The sequence below is a fragment of the Crocodylus porosus genome, unplaced genomic scaffold, assembly GCF_001723895.1.
Source record: "Crocodylus porosus isolate Cpor-Errol unplaced genomic scaffold, CroPor_comp1, whole genome shotgun sequence".
Classification (NCBI taxonomy): Eukaryota; Metazoa; Chordata; order Crocodylia; family Crocodylidae; genus Crocodylus; species Crocodylus porosus.
Window position 1 is genome coordinate 55,564,209 of NW_017728951.1, and position 19,810 is coordinate 55,584,018.

The window sequence follows — 19,810 nt, forward strand, 5'->3', positions numbered from 1 at the left end:
TTCCTGCCCTTTGGGCGGCGGGCTGGACTCAATGATCTTCCAAGGTCCCTTCCAGCTCTAATGTCTATGAAATCTATGAAATCTTTGAAAGAAGATGTTGTGATTAAATAGTGGGAGTTTTAGTTTCAGTGGAATTGTTATTGGTGATGCCTCACCAAATGTAAAGATTTGTTTAGAGCTGTTACCGTTTTAGATGCAAGGTATGGGGCTATGCCCAAGTAGGGCAGCTGGACTTGGTAGATCATAAGGCCAGATGAACCTACTTGGGCAATGCTCCATACTTTGTTCTCACAGCTGCATCTTGGAGCTCATCTGTTATGGAGCTCAACTAAAGCTATGTTGGCAGAGCCTCAAGTGAAAGCATAGCATCTGCAGGCAGGAATGGTTTTTTATGTTGGCATCACCTCCCTGAATGAAAAACCATTAGCCCAACTGTCACCAGTTTGGGGGTTTTACCAGCATACTGGCATTGCTAGGGTGTGAGCTTTTCATACCCATGCCAACATAGTAGTACCAGTAAAACATTGTGTAGCCCAGATCTTAGTTCGAGAGGTGAAGATTAATGCCCTCAGTCATCAATATTAATTTAGATGGTAGCCTCCCTTGTTACCTGAACTTTACAGCTTATCTAGTGAACACTTGGGGCTCACCAGTTTAAGATTAAGGCAAATCAGCTAAAGGCATGAAGGTACTGTGCAGAAGTTAAGGGGGGTTAACTCCCCTTACCTTACCTACTTGCAGAGAAGGGCCAATTGATTACAGTTTATACACAATGACTTCCAGTGTTTATGTGATTTGCCTTAACTTTCCTAAGTGTCCCTATGTAGGCATGGCTTTAGAGAACACAGTCCAAGTGAATGTATACTTGCACAGGGTGTAGTATCTTCACATTGTTCTGATGAAAATCACCATTGGGCATGTGAAGCAGTGAACTCTGCTAGAAATTTTAATGAATGAAAGAAGAGGTACTAGCCCATCTCTAGAGGTTTTATCTGTAAAACATAACTGCTGACTCAACAGATTCTTTCTTTGGAAATTATTACAACTAGCATGCTAGGCAGCAAGCCCAGTTTTTGCCATTTGGGGCACACTTAACTTTCTTTCTGCTTTGTCCAAGTCTCAGTGACTTAATCCCTATTCTATTCACTGCAGTTACTTGTTTCCCATGTTTAATTGCTGAACCATCTTACATAAACACACTATCAGAACTAGGATGTTGAATGCATTGGTTGTAACAACATTGCTGATTACAGGTTTATTAATCCAGAATATTAAATATTTAACATTTGATCCTGCATCCATGTATTTCTGAAGAAAAAGTGTCCATGGCTCAGTTACAGTCCCCTGGAAATAGAGATTTTTAGAACACAAAGGTTGCATCCAGACGAGCTAGCACATGCCTGTTGCAGCATCTCAGAGCAGTTTGAAATGCCACAAGAGGCATGCTAGGAATGAAAAAATGTTTCCCATGCTGCATATTTGCAACGTAGCCTCTAATTTTGAGATTGGGAAATCCTGGTAGGAAAACAAAAAAACACCCTGAGAAAAAGTGGTGCTGAGAAAAAGCAACCAGAGTCTGGGTCCTCCAAAGAGATGCTCTAAAGCATCTCTATGGTTTCTGTGTGTCCCTACTACTCCAGCATGCTGCTGCCATGTGCTGGAGCAAGTAGGAGTGGGGCAAGGCTGCAGCAGTGGATCAGACCCAGGCTTTGTCCCAGGTAAGCAGGGATGTGGGGGTTGGGGGACTTTGGGTGGGTGGAGGGATTGTGGGTGGGGGGACTGCTCAGGAGGGGTGGGTCCCCCCACCAACCTGCCCCCCTGAATGGCGCACAGCCCCCGCCCCCAGCAGCGGCCATCGGTGCACTCATGGTCTGCTACTGATAGAGCCCCCTGGTGGCATGGCTCAGCCTCAGCTGCCTGAGACCTAGCACTGCCTGTGCCACATAGAGTGGGCTTGGCTCAGCCCACTGGCACATAACTTTCACCAGGACCAGGCCACTCTTGCTGCCACCTGGGCTTCTGGCACCGCACACAAGAGCTGTGTGCCAGTGGGCTAGGCCAGGTCCTGCCTCCATGGACCCAGCCCAGTCTGACAGTGTGCAGGGCACATGGAGTCAGGGCCTGGCCTGGCTGGCAGCAAGAGCAGCCTGGTCTGGCAATGTGCCAGTGAGTGGGTCCATGTGGCATAGTTATCTCTGAATCTCAGATGGCTGGGGCCACACTGTGCTGCTGGAGGGCTCTGCTAGTAGTTGCCCATGAGTGTCCTGATAGCAGCTGCTGCTCCTGCTGTGATGGGGGGGGATTATATGCCATGCCAGGGGGTGGGCAGGGGACCCACCCCTCCCTAGAAGTCCCCCCACACCCACACACACAGTCCCTCCCACAGAATCCACTCACACATCCCCCCCACCTTTCCTGCCCCAATCCCATATACCCCCACAAAAATCTCACACCTGGTGTGCCCAGCTACTGGACAAGACAGGGAGGGACCCACTGGCAGGAGCTGCAGCTGCAGGGGCAACTGTCACACTGCAGCCCTGCCCCATGCCCATATTGGTGCTGGGACATGCAACCCCAGACTGGGGGGTTCCTACTCCCGGTAACTACTTGAGTGTGTGATGGGTTGGGGGGAGGGGTGGGGGTGGCAGCATGGGTGTGTGAGTGAGAAATGGGGGGCAGGTGTGGGGAAGTGGTCTGGGTAGCAGAGGCCACCAGAGCCAGGCTTAGAACCTCTATGTTCCTGCTAGAGCAGGCTGTACAGGGGGAGGCTGGCCTGGAACAGAAGAGGCTTGCTCAGCCCAGTCCCTGAGCTTAGGAGTGTTTCCCAGGAATAACATGGAGATCACTGGGGCCTGGGCACAGGCTCAGGGAGCAGAACAGCAAGGGATGGCACTGCTTGGAGCCAGAAAACAGCTGGTGAGACAGCTGCAGCTACACTTATGTCTGGGTGCTAGGACGGAGCTGTTGCCAGGAGGGAGATAGTTAGGGCAAACATGGACTATGGGTCAGGATTGAGGCGCACTGGGGAGTCTGTGGATTGAGAGTGAGGGGCAGGGGAAGGGGCAGAGTACCAGCATATCATTGCCGTTCAGCACCCTACATCCTGGTGAGTGAAGGAGGCAGGGGCAGCGCAGGACTATGGGGCAGGTTGGAGGTAATTTTTTTCTGGGAGTGGGAGGGAACACATCCATTAGGCACTCTAATGTCTGGGGTGGCCTCGGCATCTACCTCAGGGTCCCAGGAAAGGGGATCCCTTCCCTCAGGACTCACTGGGGTGAGTCCCAGGGCCTCTGCATCCCCCAGATCAACAGAGGGAGGAGGCTCCGTTGTGGTCTCAGGGGATAGGCCCTGGTCAGCAGAATGAGGGGCTTCCTCCATGGGCTCCTGTTTGGGACTGTCCAGCAGCCCCAAAACCTCCTCCACAGGGATCACCCATTTGATCTTACCCAGGGGTGGGGTGTCAGACGCAGCTGGGGAGGACCCCAGAAGCTGGGCCGCTCCTTCCCCACTGTATGGTGGTCTTGGGAGGGGGGAAGGAGTCCTCCATGTCAGAGGGCTCCAGCTGCACCAGGGCCTCTCTTGCCTTTGCACCCAGAAGGGACCTGCACCCAGTCAGCCGTGGGGTAGTCCTCAGGTGGACAGGCTCCAGTAGGAGAAGGTGAGGGCTGGAGGGGTGGGGCAGCTATGATGGGGGCATGACTAGGGATAGGGGAGCCCTGCTTCCTCTCTCCCCTTGGTTGCTGCTGCTCTCCCCAGGACTCCGCCAGTCTTGGTTGGGGGGAAGGGTCCTTTGAGTTCACTGGGGGATCATAGTTGTTGCTGTGGTGCCAGAGGGGCCCGAGGGGGGAGGGTTGCTGATGATGGGGGCACCCCTCTTGCCAGTGGGACCCGCAGATGCCCTCCCCACCTGGTCCATGGGGCACTCATGATGCAAGTGCCCCAGGACACAGCCAAAGAAGCACCACAGGTCCCCCAGTATATAGAAAATCCTCACCAGGACCCCATGAAAAGGAATTTCCAGGCATCCCTCAGCCTCCAGCCATGCTCCCACCACCAGCTGGATCCTAACCTGGCAACAGAAACAGTGCACATGGCGGAGACTGGGGGCCTCATCACCCCAGCGAGAGGGCCACTGGGGAGATAACTCTCCCCAGGGTTTGAAGCTGGGGGAGCAGGGCCCAATTGGGAATATAGGGAGGGGCAGAGCTAAGGACCATCCTGGTCCCCAGCTCTTTTAGAGGCTCATTGGGGATGTACTCGCCCTTTACCATGAGCCCCCTCTCCACCTTTTGTGTGGTGGCCTCTGAGGCAAGGAAAAAGACCCCCTTGCCATGAAGATGGGGGGCTGCCACTATCTTAAGGGCTCCCAGTACCTAAGCCAGGTCCTGCATCTAGGTCTTGAAGTGCAGGTTCTCCTGTTTGGGCAGTTGGCACTTCACCTCATGCCTGTGGGTGAGTCCTGGAAAGGGGGCCCTGCTGCCTAAGCTGGAAGGGCCAGTGGTGGAGGGTCCAGGGCTTAGGGTCTCCCTGCAGCTGCCTGTGCATAGCTATGGTTCCCACCCTGGGGGGGCCACATTGGTGGAGCCAGAGCTAGGGTCAGGGACAGGCTGAGTGCGTGTGCTGGCTGGTCTAGTGCACCTGATCCCCTCAGGTGCTGGTGGCCTAGGTTTGGGGGCAGGGCCTTTCCCTTCCCATCCCCAGCTGTGGAGGAGGCTGAAGAGGAGCCCTCCGCACTGCCCTTACCCTTGCCCTTGCCCTTGCCCTTGGTCCCTGATAATGGGAGAGGGGACTTGGGGGCCCCTCCAGAGGGGGCTTGGCTAGGGGAGTCACACCTGCCCATGCAACAGAGGTTGTATGCTTCTCCAGCCCTGAAGGAGGTTGGTCTGACTGTGCCTCTGGGGTGGACACTATAAGGGCATTCATCCCCTTGGGGGCTTGGCTGGGATCTGCCCTCATAGTGGGGGCTGCTGGAAGCTCTGTGTGGGCATGCACCCCCACAGAAGGTTCCTGCCCTGCCATTATTTCACATGAGGACAGGGTAGACAATAAAGAAAAACAAAATTCACAGTGGAGCTGGTGAATCTAGTAGGGGCAGGCTGGGGTTGTAGGGGAGAAGCAGGATAGGGAGGAAGGAATAAAACCAAGAGGGATATGCTTTGAGAATGTGGGGGAGCAGGAACACACACAGGGGCTAGGGAAACTCGAGCTGGCTTATTCAGCTACACAACAAACACCAGGGTAGTGGGAGTGGACCACAGGACTTACCACACAAGGGCAAGACCAAACAGGGAAGGCTGCTGAGGCAGATGTAAAAGATGGATGGAGCAGTGGAGGGGCTTTGTTTGTTGCAGATCAGTCCAGGAGCCCCTCAGGCCTCCAGCCAGGCACTCAACAGCAGAGCAGTAGGCAGGAAGACAAAGCAGGAGCAGATGCAGTGAGGTAGCTGTGGGGGAGGGCAGGAGCAATCAGTCAGGGAGTAATCCAGTGCAGGTTTAGTGTCAGGTGATGCAAGGTGGTGCAGCAGGGAATCTCTCTGTCTTCTGAGAGGGGGAGCAGCAGCAGTGATGGTAGGAGCCGTCCTGTTCAGCCACTCGGTGTACTTTTGGTGAAAGTGGAGGTGACGGTGCGGAGTGGCCTGCCAAGGCAGCTGGGGCAGGCAAGTCACCTTTAGGCTCTGGCAGTGATGCTGGGGAGGGGCCCCACAGGCAGCACAGGTTCCCCCCAAAGTTTGTCCCCCAGCTGTGGTTTTGTGGTGGGCTGAGCAGCAGGTCAGAACAGGGTTGCAGAGGCCAGGGTGCAGTGCAGTGCAGTGCAGCGCAGTGGGCCCCTCCCCAAGTTGGGGGCAGCAGCCTGCAGCAGAGGATTCCCCCAGGTGCTGGCCCAGGCTCTAGCTGCCCCTGGCTGCAGATCTGGGAGGAGCCAGGCAGGGTTATTTTACCCCAAGTGGCATAATTTGCTCCACAACAAAGTGCATGTATGAGCACGTGCGCTGAGGCAAAAAGCCCCAGCTCAAATTTGCACCACTTCTATTTAAGCTGCTGCAGGCGCACATGCTTGCATGTGTGGATGCACCCATAGTGTCTATAATCTGTGCTATATAAAAAAGAGCATGAGTGAGCTCTGTTTCTGCTTCCCCTGTCCTTCACCTTGAAAAGGATGCCCCATTAGCTCCCTTGCATTATTGTATAATGTAGCTTCCTTGCATTATTGTAATCAACAACAATTTAAAAAAAGCTTGAACTCCAAACTTCTTCCCTTGTCTGCCAAACTTGTTCCCTGTAATTTTTCCCTCCAGGAATTGGTGTTCTTACTTGCGGTCCCGACTGGTCACATACATAGCTACCTGCAAAAAAGAGAAATATGTTATTAAGTCCCAGCAGCCTTGTCTAAATGGAGTCCCAGACTGCCAGAAGATCATGTAAGTATCCTTGGTAAAGCCAGTAAAAGCAGACGTATGTTTTTCTTTTGGATACTGAAGGCAAAATTTTCAAAACTGCCTAGGAATGATATTTATTACATATATTTAGGCATCCAATTTAGAATGACTTCAACTGTGTTCAGATTAAGGAACATATGGTATTAAGGAATTCATTGAAGGCACTTTAGTGAGTAAGTGAAGAACACAAGTATCATTTAAAGTTGTAAGGAGTTACACTCCTAAAATAATCTACATACTTGTAACTGATCTGACTTTAACCATGAACGCTGCATGCTCCTGGAGGCTGGGGGGCACGGCGAGCCCCTACAGATGGTAGTGTCAGTGGTGGGGGTGAGTGGGGACTACCCACAGATGCTGCTGGTGGTGTCAATGGTGAGGGTTGGGGGGAGGGTGGCAAGCAGCAACTGCCCGCAGGTGCCACAAGCAGTGTTAGCACTGCTTTTGGCAGGGGGTGCACCGCCAAGCTTAGGGGGTGCACATGCACCTGTGTGCACCTCTTATGCATCACACAAAAAGAAAGGCTGAGGTCATTATTAAGAGCCTGGTCCTACACACCCTTACAAAGACTTCACTTTATGCAGTCTTTCCATTGGTTTCATTAGGATTATTTCACAGCGCATCAAACAAAATGAGTGCATAAGTATCTGAAGGGTTAGGGCCTACAGGTCTAGTGGATGCCATTCCATGAGAAGAGAGTGATTATTAAAATAATAATGGAAAAACCTTCATGTGGCAGGGCATTTGATGGGCCTGCCATTTTAAGAGGTAAGGCAGCCTGCTGAGCCACTGACAGGTGGGAGAGGGCTAATTGCAGAGCCAGCTGACCCAGAGAGCCAGCAGGTGAGGCTAGGTTTGCTCAAAGGAGCCACCTGATTGGAGGAGGGCTGGGTTTAGGCAGGGTATAAACCTAGACCCTGAGAACTAGGCTGGCAGTAACATCTTGGGATCTTGTGTAGGAACATCACCCAGCAGGAAGGCTGCTGCTCTTGAATGCCAGCAAGGAGAATAACATCTGAAACATCTGGAGAATTGGGTAGGAGCTGACAGCTGGAAGACTGACCCTGAGACTCTCAACTGGCCTGTGTGGGGCCAGGGCCTAAGAGGGGCTGAAGGGTGAAATAGACAATGGCAGAGACTGCCAAAGCCAGGAGAGCCTTGAGTTTTCAAGTGGCCTTAGGCAGCACCAAGGCCTAGGAGGGGCTGAGGGTCCTTGTGTGGTCACAGCCAGGAGGAAGGAGTCAAGGGATGTGCAGGTTAAGATAATGGTGGCTGGTGCTAGGCCATCTGATGAGGAGGGATGTAGGAAAGGGGTCTGAGAGTGAACTGGGGGCCAGAAATGAAGGACTCAGGTGGGAAACTGGGCCAGGGCCAGGGGGCCCAGTGGTTATCAGCCGAGGAGGGGGCATAGGACATCTAAGGGGGAGCCATGAGAGACTAGCAAGGTTAGGTAGGCCTGAAGACCAGTCCTGGTTAAGACCTGAAACTGTACCCTACTGGGGCTGGTTATCATGGTGGGGCAGCCTGCATGAAATGTCACGCATGGGCCACTCCAAGTAAAGGCAAGGATGGGGTTCCAGAAAGCCTCAGTTCCCACTAATTTGTGGGTTACCCCATGGAGGTAGGGTTGCCAACTCTGAATCTTTTCTGGGAAGTTTCATCACATGATGTAATGACATTAATGACTTTACCTCAGGAAGGCAAGTGCACATTACTATTACAATTTAAAAACCCACTGGACAACTGTATAAATCAGATTCAAGATGTAATGAATGTCCTATAATTTGTCTCCCAGGTGATTCTCAGCAGTCTCTTGGAGACTTCTCTCTAATTCCTGGACACTCCAGGGCAATCCTGGAGGGTTGGCAACCCTATGTGGAGGGGGAAGACTAGAGGAGCAGATGCTGACAGAAAAGCACTTAACATGGAAGACCACATGTACCACAGGGGCCCAGTGAGGGCCCAGAGGAGACTGGGACCACAGGGACCCAGTGGCCCAGCTGGCCAGATGGGGCCTGAGGATTACAGTAAAGCCCTATGAGTGTAGTGGGACTGGAAGGGTCCAGCAGCCCAGTGAGGGGCCAGGAACAGAATGCAGAGCTAGATGAGTCCAAGAGCCTGGAAAGCAGCTGAGAAATTGAAGAACAAAAGAGGTCTAGGACAACAGACCACAAGAGGAGCTTACAGCTCAGACAGGGGCCAGGAGGGAGACTAAGGGGTCTGGCAGCCCAGGAAGAGGCTGTGAGAAGAGAGTGAGAGGTCTGAAGACCCAGTGTGGGGCTGAGTGAGACTGAGGGGTCAGAAGGCCCGAGTGGGGCTGTATCACCCCAGTTGAACATCTGTAAGGGTGCCACCTGCAAGGCATGATGCATGGTGTAGGGGAGGTATAGAGCTATACAATTGGCACATAAGGCCAGGATCACAATCTGGATGGATATTCTAATAAAACAAGGGCAGCTTTCTGCACTCTGTATTTTACCTAACATCAAGGCATGGCAGGAGAGAGCTGCCCAAAGAGCAGGGAATTTCAAAATTTTATTTTTGGGTACCCTGCAACACTTCAGGTACAAGCAGCTGGGCAACACTGACTCAAGGGCCATTTTCTTGTTGGAAAATAAATAAATAACATATATATAAGAAAGAAAGAAAGAAAACAGGTGCATGTGTGATTATATATCTAGATCTATAAATTATTAAATAAATAAAATAGGAGCTTCCCACAGGAGAGTGCTCCTATCACATGGAGAGTCAAAATGCTTTGCCAACTAGCATAGATACAGTTTAATCTCACTATAATCTGCTCCCAAATCTCTCTCTCTTTCTCTCTGTCAATTGTCCAGGTACAGGGCAACTCTGAAGCCAGTCTACCAAGTGAAGCAGAAGGTTTTAAATTCTTTGGACTGGAAGTGCTGCCCTGGCTATATCGGCAAGGATTGTAAACACTATGGTAAGGAGTTAAGAGTAGGTAATGGTGGTGCTCGAACACCAGCAGAACATCTCTTTGGGTTTTAAGGTACTAGGAACAAGAGATCAAAGCTGGTCTGATACACTTTATTTCTAGTCTTTATTCCATTTCAGATGTCTGTGATGCTTTTAAAAATCTTGCTTGTGTTTTAAACTGGGAGCTCCCCTGGTGTTGGGGCATGGGGACATTGTCGCTGACCGGGCTCCAGTTGCAGAGCCTGCCCTGGCAGTAGGTAACTCCTGGGGGCAGGAGCAATCTCTTGCCCTCTACTGCCTGGTTGGCTGGGAGTAAATTTTCTCCCAGATGGCCATGTACATGTGCTGTACTGTACAGTAACTACTCAAATAAATTTGCTCTAATTATGAGTAAATTTGCAACCTGTAAATACAAGCAGCAGATTACTGTGCAGTAAGTGCCACCGTCTACATGTACAAATGCTTACTGCACAGTAATTAGCGCTAATCTCTACTAAAGCATCTCATGTAGATGCGCCCAAAAATATATGGGAGGTGGTATCTTTAAAATCACTACTCTGTAATTTGCCTCAAAACAAGACCCACTAAACAAAACTGCCTGTAAACTGCAGTTGGTGCAAAATGGTATGATAGGGGTGCATCACTAGCAACACAACTCCAGAATCTGTATGGCCTCCCAATATTTTTCCAGTCACAATTTGAGGCATCTACTTGACAAAAACATATAGGTGGTTGTGCTTGCAGTTGCTCCTCAGCTCTGGAATTCCTTCACTCCTGAGGCCAGAGAGGACCTGGATATCTTTTGGAACTGCTGTAAAACCTCTTTGTGCAGGCATTTAGCAAACTAAGCTAGGCTGAAATATATTGTTTAGGGAGGTCTCTATTTTACCTTGATCTTCTCATTCCCTTTTAAGTTGTTTTGTTCTCATCACTCTCCTGTAAGTTATTCTGTCATCTTCTTGTAAACAATGCTGAGCCTTTGTCTGGAAGGATGGCATAGAAACCAAATTAATAAATAAAACAATCTCATGTTTACCTGAGACACAGCTGCAAAGGTGAGCTCATCCAGACAATGCTCCATTGGCCCCAGCTGGTATGAGTCTGACCCTGGCCCATGCTGGCTAAATACTAACTCTAAGATTCTTAAACAGACTGAGCCATTGCTGAATGTAAATACCATTGGAGTTAGTTAATCCATCACTTCAAAGGGATCTGTGATGATTAAGCATAACTAGCCATTTTCATATGTGCAAATGTACTAAATAAAAATGTTAGTTGCTCCAGTATGACTAATTGTTTATGAGTGACTGATTACCAGTAGTTAGCCATTTTTACTTTCTTGTATATAAAAAAAAAAAAAAAAGCCCCCCCCCCAAAAAACTTTGCATGCCCCAGCAGGACAGCAAGAATGATTTTTGACACTTATAAAGGAGGACAAATAATACAAAAGTTCTAAGTGCAAACTGTATTCACTCTGGCCCATTCTGAGAACTGTGTGATTATAGATAAATGCTTACTGTATGGCTTTTTACTACAATAAACTGGAGTAATCTCTGTATAAAAATCGCATGATGTATAGTGGAGTGCACTGTTTTGCCACTTAAAAGCGTGATGGGATCTGATTCACGATCCCAACAGTTGCACTTCCTGACATGCCACACATGCATGACAGGATGCATGATTTTCAGATTGGGAATTAGATCACAATCGCACCTTGCTAATGCAGGGGGAACCTGGAATCATGAAGGCTCCCCCTACACCAGCAATTTAAAAGCAGGTGCCCACAGTTGGCTGATTGTCAGCTGAGCCTGGGGACCAAACTGGGGTCTACAACCATCCCTAGTGTGATCCCTGGCCCCAGCCAAAATCAGCCAATTGTCAAAACCCTGCTGGACAACGCATACAATTTTTACTCATCCTGGCACACAGAGACCCTGAGGTTGGGCTGCCATAGCTCAAGTCCCAGGGTTCCCATGTACCAGGATGAGTAAAAACTGCCTGCGCTGCCCATCTGGGTGCTGCATATGGTTTTAAAAGTCCCGGAGCACAGGGTCCCTGGGATTGGGCTATGGCAGCCTGTTCCTGGAGTCCCCATGAGCCAGGATGGGCGAGTGAAAACTGCATATGCAGCCCAGGGGCCCATTGTGGGGAGAGCTTTAAAAACCATACGTGCAGCTGGTTTTTGACATCACTGGGTGCATGGGGACCTCAGGACCAGGGAGAATCTCCTTGAACCCAGGGTCCCCAGGTGCTGGGGATGTCAGAAAAATATGCATGCAACCCAGCTGCATGTGGGGTTAGTAAAAGCCTGGGTTTCAACGAGCCTGAGATCAGGGAGATGCTCCCTGATGGTAAGCTCACTGCACCCCACTCCAATCTGTCCCTGGGGACTGGGCAGAGTTCCAGAGTTCAGGGACTAGTTCTGCCCCTAGCTGAATTTGGTAGGCGACAGCTGTGTCTGGGACCCAGGGGTTACCTCATACTGGATCCTGAGTATTGGGTTCTGTCATGGGCCAGCCCCAACCAGCCACACAATCATAGCTTGTAAGGGACTGAAAGGGACCTTATAGGTCATTGGGTCCAGTTCCCCTGCACAAAGCAGGAAAAGACAACTGTGGTCAAATGACCTCAGCGAGGTGACTGTTCAGTCTCTTTTTGAAGATTGCCAGGGTAGGTGACTGCACCACCACTGGAGAGAGTTTATTCCACAGTCTGGACACCCTGACTGTGAAGGAGTTTTTCCTGGTAACTCCAGGCCTAATCAGTTTAAAGCCTGATACAATTGAGTCACAAGTTTATTCAACACTGCATGTGAAATAATTGTGTGGCTCATTGACGGTATTACCATGTCTTACGCTGACTTAAATGTGTGTGTGCCTGGATTACTATTAAAGGCAAGATTAACATGTTAATAACATCTTAAATGTAACTTGTCAGGAGCCTTATTTGCACATATTGCCAAAGAAAGGCTGATCCCTTATCGTCACAGAATTATCTTCTGTGTTTTGAGCCAAGAAAAACTGAAGAGTATCCAGCGTTTTGTGAACATCAGTGGCTTGCAGGTGCTATGGAGGGCATAGGGCAGTCACTTTTCAGCTGATAAATTATCAGTAACAACTTCCATTTTTGCTTAGCACGTGTCCACATTTGGAAATGGCTCATTATACTAAAACAGATAACGGGTTACCCAAAGTGTTTTGTGTATAGGGATTTAGTGCACCAATCAAAGAGGTCATAGCAATAAATTATCACAGTGACAGATTAACCAGATTTCACTGTTATATTTAAAGAAATCCCCATATTCTCCATTTGCAGCAGATACAGACAAGATTATCAGAATCACAAATAAGATGGATTTGTTTGAAAATGAGGATAAATGCTTATTTTGTAACAAAAGCCTTAGTGTGGCTTGTGGGTGCATGTTAAACTTCAGCTACCTGCCCAGGGCTTCAAAAGACAATATAGGGCATTTGAGCTGCTTTACCAACTTTCCTGTAAAATAATGTGTTCCTATATTTTTGGAGGTGCATCTTTAATGTTCTGGAGCTACAGCCCCCCCTGCCCCCCCCCCCCCCCAATCTTATTGTGCGCCTCAGGCTATAGAAATCTCTCTTCCACAGTGACTGCATGACAGATCCCATATAATAAAATAAGAAAAAAAACATTATGGTTCTTTTTTCTAGATTAGATAAAGATTCATCCCTGCCCTGTAATCAAACATTCTGGTTTTGGTTTGCTCTGAGTTAAACTGGAAATTAAAGCTACTTTCTTAAATAATTATCAGTCAATTCCTTTTACATCAAGCAGGACACTCTGGAATCCCTTCTAAGGAAGTTATTCAAGCCTTCTAAGGCTTTTGACTGATGCATGATTTATTTGATATCTACTTTAGGTTCTTGAAGCATTTTGCTTCCAATGTTAACTTCATAAATGTACCAGATTGCAACTACGAAGTCTTGCACAAACTTTGTGAGCCATTAATTTGGCATCACTCAAGTTTTGGTTCTCTCTAGGCTTGAATGTTAAAGCATCATAATCTGGTACTGAGATACACGATTCACATCCCTTTTGCCTTTCCTATCATGTTTTATAACAAAGGTGTTACAAATAGGTTGGCCACACGTTGACCATTATATTTGGGCGCTATGCTGAGGCTGCAAAAAAATATAAACAGCTTGTATGAGAAAAAATAAATACCATGGTTTAAGTGAAGAAACTCACAGCATCACTCAGTTTGAGATTCAAAGGCTGTGTCCAGACGACCACAGATGTGCAGTATGTGGCACTGGAGATGGGTCTGCAGCACCACACACCATATATGCTGGTGTTCCCCTCACTGCTACCTTGCAGCGTTGGGGGGGAGGGTGGGAATTCCTTTGTGGGGAATTATTTAGATATGTTCTTTTATCTCAAAGTGATCTTTTCTAAGAGTCTTCAAGTTTAAAAAAAAATCCCATTTTGGGATTAATAGAAATCATCCACTAAACATGTATTATCTATTCTGTACAGCCTTATTAAATCAAAGAAGACTTCCCTAATCAGAGAGTTAACTTATCATTAATAGAGAAAATCAATGCTTTCTAAATTCCTTCATATAGGATAGCTATATTTACGTATAGGATAGCTGTATGAACACACATTGCTGGTTTTTCTTCTTTTTTTTCCTCCATGTTGCACTTGTACACTAGGATGCTATTCCTATGTGAAATGGAAAAGATTTTCAAGTTTAAACAGCCTTTAGCAGAAATAATAAACAGTCAGCTGAAGTGGAAGGGAAAAGGCAGTCCTACTTTGTATTTTTCCCTTTGAAAGCTGGTGTGAAAATGGAATGTTGAAATTTTTTTCCATTGCCTAACAAAAGAAAACCCTGCTGATTTGTTTGCATTGGATTAGCATTTCTATGGAAAGACTAATTAATGGCCACTTGGCAGGAACAGTCAGAGAATCAGTACTTTCTAAAGCTTCCTCCCTCTTTCTTGCACTGCACTTGCATCAAATTACTATTGCCGAGATGCATCCACACCCACCCTGAGAGCTACCTCGGTGGCAATTTTACTTGTTTGTATCTTTCAGACTGTAACAGGGTGGCCTCCTCATCAGGTCTCTGCCAGCTGCCCTGCTTTTGGGGTAACCACCTGCTTCGCTTGCCTAGGTGGAAAAAGATGAGAGTTGTTACTAAGGTGGGAGGCTACCCATTGCTCAACCTTCTGACAAGGGCCTTAATGAGCACTCTGACCTCCCCTTCAAGGTCCCATGCCTTGCAGATGTTGCTCTGTGTGTGTTACCTCTCCAGCCTATGGCTGGAACAAACTGGGCAGCTGTATCCTGCTGCCCCAGGGGGCCGTTCACACACCACCCCACTCTCACCAGGGTCCCACTCACGCAGCTGGCTCTCACCCAGCCTCTTCCATACTGCCCTCTTGCTCAGGGCCACACTCATACCACCCAGCCTCATCTGGCTTCCGGCTTACATCTCCACGTGTCGATCAGCCCCAGTGCAGTCTGTTGGGTGTCTCCTGCTACCCTCTAGGCCTGTGCAAAGCAACTAATATTTGCTTCAGATTTGGATTCAGCAGACAGTGATTGAGTGTGGTGATTCTAATCACTGTCCCAAATAGATTCATCTGGATCTGATTTGGAGGTACAGCTGCTGCTGAATCTCCAAATCAGCCAGGCCCATCCCCCAGCCTGGCAGTGACTACCCCGCCCAACCCAGCTCCCGGCTCTTTGGAAAAAGAAAGCCCCGGCTTACCAGGTGCTGCCTGGTGGGGGAAGGGAGGGTGATCCCTGATGCCCCACACCGGGGGGCTCTGCACAAGCCCCCCCATGGATGCCCCACCTGGGCCAGCTCCAGCCCTTTAAGAGAAAAGAAAAAAACCCGAAAAAACCCCCAGACTCACCGTTCCTGCTGCTGGGGGGGAGGAGTGATCCCCCACTGCCCCCCACCATATGGGGGACTCCGGACAAGCCCCTTGAAGCCCCAAGGCCACTGCAGGAGTGGTGAGTCCCAGGGCTTTTCTCATGGCCACCCTCATCAGGCACCTGGCTCCTGCCTGTTTTCTGCCCTTAAAGTGGCAGGCACTAAAGGTGCCCTGCCACACAGACCTATTGGAAGAAAAAGCCTCCTTCATTAAGAAGGTTATTTTCAGTTGTAGGAAAACTCTCATTTTTGTTGAACAATCATTCACTAACAGAAATTATGATGTGTTAGTTGGCAGCAAAACTGTTGATTTCAGAAATACTAAAAGCGCTTGAGTTTGCTGTTATCACTTTCAGCCTTTCTTTTGATACTGAGTCCAAAAAAGATGTTTCTATTTTTATAAAAGATAGATGTAGCCTGCAGAATCACCTCATCCAGCCCCTTGTTCTGGCCCTACCTCCCCTTCTGCATGCCAAATCCAGTGGCTGCAGCTCCCATTCCAGCTGGTCTGGGACTGTGCTGCCAGCAGCACCTGCTCTGGACTACTTGGAAGGGGCACTGGTCCAGAGTGGGTGCGGCATGCAGTGCAGGTCGCAGACCACCCAGAGTAGGCACTAGATCTGGCATGGGTCCCTCATACCTAGCAGGGAGATCACTGTGGGTTCCCCCATGCCAGATCCATCTGTGCTGGGGCCTGTGCTGTGTGTACCATCCACCCTAGACCAGCTGGAGCAAGTGTTGCAAGTGGTTTATGTCCTGATCTAGCCAGAGTGGGCACCATGTGCAGCACATACATGGATCCAGTACGGGGGGGAGGGGCGAGGAATCTGTGGGCCCAATCTGTTCTGTAGGGTCTGCCCCGTGCCAGTTATTTGGCCCTTAAGGCCAGATGAGTTTGACACCGCTATTTTACACTGTCACCAAAGACCAGAAACCAACTATACATACTCAGACACAAGCAACCCAGGAGCCGTAAACAAACAGTTCCCAACCAACTCATCCAAACAGAAAGTCCTGCCTGTTGTTTGCTGTTGTCCAACAGTCAGTTCCACAACATCATCAATCGGCCAGCTTTAACAGCAAACACATACTGCTAATGAATAATAACTGCTTCATATCTGTGAATTTGCTTTTTTTGCTGTTTCTACCTTCTTACCACAATAGACGGCCACTTACTTTACCTCAGGTTTACCCAGTCCTGAACAGTGCTTACCCTGTGGAACCCTTGCTGTTCACTTTTTTTATGCATATGCTGTTATGAAAGTGCTGTTATAAAATAAGGGAACAAGCAAGTGCATGGCTGACACACACATGCATGTTGACCCTAATCAAAAGAGGAAGGTGAAGTCCACACTACATTAGTCCACACTACATTATTACAGTGAAATAACTCTGCTTTATATCTGAAGAAGCTACAGTCAAAGGTTAAAAAAAAAAATGTTTTGAGGAAAGATTTTTCTTAAAACCTTCATTTCCCCCCCCTCACTCACCTGTCCAAATAAAGCATTTAAAAATGGGAGGTTTTGTTTCGAGCTTGTGGCTTTGACTCTTATAAGAAGACTTAGTCCTTTAAAGCAATGCACATTCTGTATATGTAAAACTCATATTCATTCTTCTTCTATTTATACTGTTAGAAGAATTCCATGAAATACAAGTAAATGACTGAAGTAGAGTAGAAAGCAAATACAACTGTCTTCTCTTTAATTCCCTCTCCACAGATTAGCATTAGAACTGAGATCAGTGGCAATGTGTATGAATTCTTAGTTAACTAGAGAGCCAGCATAAGGAATTTACAAAGATTAGTTTTTAAGTTTTAAATAAGAGCATGCTATGAAATTGTTAAAATGCATGCGGTAGATCCAATTTTTAATTAAATGTTAAGGGCCAATTGATAGTTCATCTTAGCTCATTTCTTAGGGCACTTGTACACATAATGCCATTATGCGACACATTCAGTGACACCTGAAGTGGGGGGGAGCCCTGGTCCTTCCCTTCACAGCAGCAATGCCCCCCAGAGCCACCCAGGTGGGCTGCTAGTGGGCCAGGTGCTGCCTCAGCTCAGAGGCAGCACCCAACCCACTAGCAGCCTACCCAGTTGGCCCTGGGGGGTGCCACTACTGCAAAGGGAAGGACTGGGGCCCCCTGCAGCTCAGGGCCCATGTGGTCCACCAGCAGCTCACCCCCTGGCCAGAGGAGAGCCAGGTAGATTCTGCTGGGGAGAAAAAAAAAGGTGCCTGCTAAAGGCAGAAGCGGCAAGGGGCCCAATTCTTTTTTTCTGCAGAGACTGCCCACTTCTCCCATGGCTGGGGGGCAAGCTGGCAGCTGTATCTTTTCAATTTGCAACATTGCAAACTAAACTACATCCAGATGTAGTGTAGTTTGCAATGATGCAAGGTCATTTAAAATCCCCCGAAGTCTTGCATGAGTACGCTGTGATGCCATTAAGCCACACAAAGTGACATATTCATCACATGTACATGTTAATGGCATCAAGTGTACAAGCACCCTTGAGGATTAAACCCCCGTCACATGTACAAGTGCCCCCTGAGGTCAAATCAGCAGCAAGAATAGAAGACTTTATTTTTGTATTTCCTTAGCTGCACTGTAAGTGTATGTGGTACTGCAAGAATTGATCCAAACAAGTAACAAGTTCACTGCCCCCAAGAACTGATTATCCAAAAATCTATTCCTTAAGCATTTGGATACATTAGGTCAGTGATTCTCAACAAGGGTTCCATTGCATCCTGGGGTTTCTTGAGATCCTTTCAAGGGTGTTGCAGGGTGCTGAACAACGTTAGCAGTGCTAGGTATACAAACACAATTCCCAAGATAAACCTGTGGCAGAAAGCCACCTTGGTTTCTCCCCAAAATCTCTGCCCTGTGACAATGTGATTAAAATCTCTGCCTTGTGACAATGTGATTAGATGGGCCAGCACGGAGGAGTCACACCTCAGCCTGTCTCTTTAGGTAACCTGAGCTGGCTGCATTCCTGAGGGAGGGGGGAAACCTGCTCCCTCTGCCTATGTGACTGGTATCGGCTATCTGGGTAAGGGGCATCTACCTGGTGGGCTGGAGTCTGCCCGGTAACAGGTGATGTATTTCAAATTGGTTGGCGGAGAGCCAACTGGGGCTGGCCTCCACTGGACCAGGTGAATGAGGTCACAGGGGCTATATCAGTTGGGACGGGCAGGAGGCGGTCTCTTTGGCCATGAGGTGAGGCAGCAGCCATGCGGGGGACACAGAGAAGCTTTACTGTCTGAAACTGGCTCCCCCCCCAGAACTCTTGAGCAAGGAACTGGCTTCCTCCAGAGGGGAAACTTCACTGGCCTTTGGAAGATGCTTGTGAGTAAGCTACTCGAGATCTGGGAAGATATCTAGTTGGCAGTAATTTAGATGCGTGATCAAAAGGCTACCTCAGCCAGACTGTTTGCTCTTTAGGATTTCTAGGATATTGCTCAATCTTGTACCCTATTTTCACCCTACCCCTGAAACCAATAAAGTCTTCCTTTGTGACTGGTGTGGGAGGCTTATTGAGGGGTGGGTCTAAATTATGCCTAAGAGACCCCTTAGGTCTGCGGACTAAGGGAGACTGTACTTTTTGCCCCCCGGACTTGGGGAAGTGCCCCAAGTGTCTGTACTGGTTCGAGTACCCGTAGGACATTAGGCCTGTGTTTCCCCAAGGACACAGGGCCGGGAGTGAGTCCATTCTTGGGGTGGTGGTGGTGACGTTACCCCCAGGCTAGTGTATGTGCTCCAGGAAGGGGTTGGGCCAGACATAAGGCGCCCCTAAGGAGGCATTTGGAGCCTGACAGGTGGTCGGGTGCAGGGAGGTGGGCGGCTCAATACAGGAGCGCCCCCTACTGGCCCGCCACACAACCCAAAGATTTCAAATAGGAATCCATAGTATTAAAAGCCTTCTGACCTGGTGTGATCATTCTGAGTTCTTTGAAGCAACATAATTACTCTGTTTTTCTATAATTGAAAAATAAGTGAAAACTAACATGGTGCTACAAGTCTACCAAGGGATTGTCTCAAGTCTGAAAAGGCTGAAAATAGGGCTGTGCAAAGCTTCAACTTAATATTCGATTCAACAAATATTTGACATTTTCGACCTTGAAAAGTGGAAATTAAGTTGAATAGCAGCTGGTCGAATAGCTGTCGAATCGAATACCGGAAGTCAAATATTAACAGCATGAGTCGAATATTAACAGCACGGGTCGAATATTAACAGTGCGGCTTGAATATTCGACAAGGGGCGAATATTCGACTTGCCTATACTGGATTCCCTGTGGGGCGAAAGAAAAAGGAAAGTAAGGGGAGGGAGGGAGAGAGGGGGAAAGAGTGCTTTCATAACTGACATGTGTGCCTGGCCAGTGACCTGTCAGCATTCTCTGAGGTCCCTTCCAATCCCAGTGCTCTGGGGGAGGGCCAGAGAAAATGCATAAGAGGCAGCAGTTTTTCAGCTCCCCTGCTTTCTGCCTTGGGGTCAGTTTCTGAGCTGCTGGTGTTCTCCA

General features: G+C 48.6%; 1 protein-coding gene across 1 annotated transcript in view; it reads left to right on the forward strand.

Annotated features, from left to right (window-relative positions):
* The window catches only part of MMRN2 (multimerin 2), a 59,522-nt gene that overhangs the window by 27,345 nt on the left and 12,367 nt on the right, over nucleotides 1-19,810 (forward strand). The window contains exons 2-3 of the mRNA XM_019555698.1: nucleotides 6,296-6,418; nucleotides 9,277-9,383. Of these exons, the coding sequence (XP_019411243.1) occupies nucleotides 6,296-6,418; nucleotides 9,277-9,383 (230 nt within the window). The remainder of the gene's footprint in view (nucleotides 1-6,295; nucleotides 6,419-9,276; nucleotides 9,384-19,810) is intronic.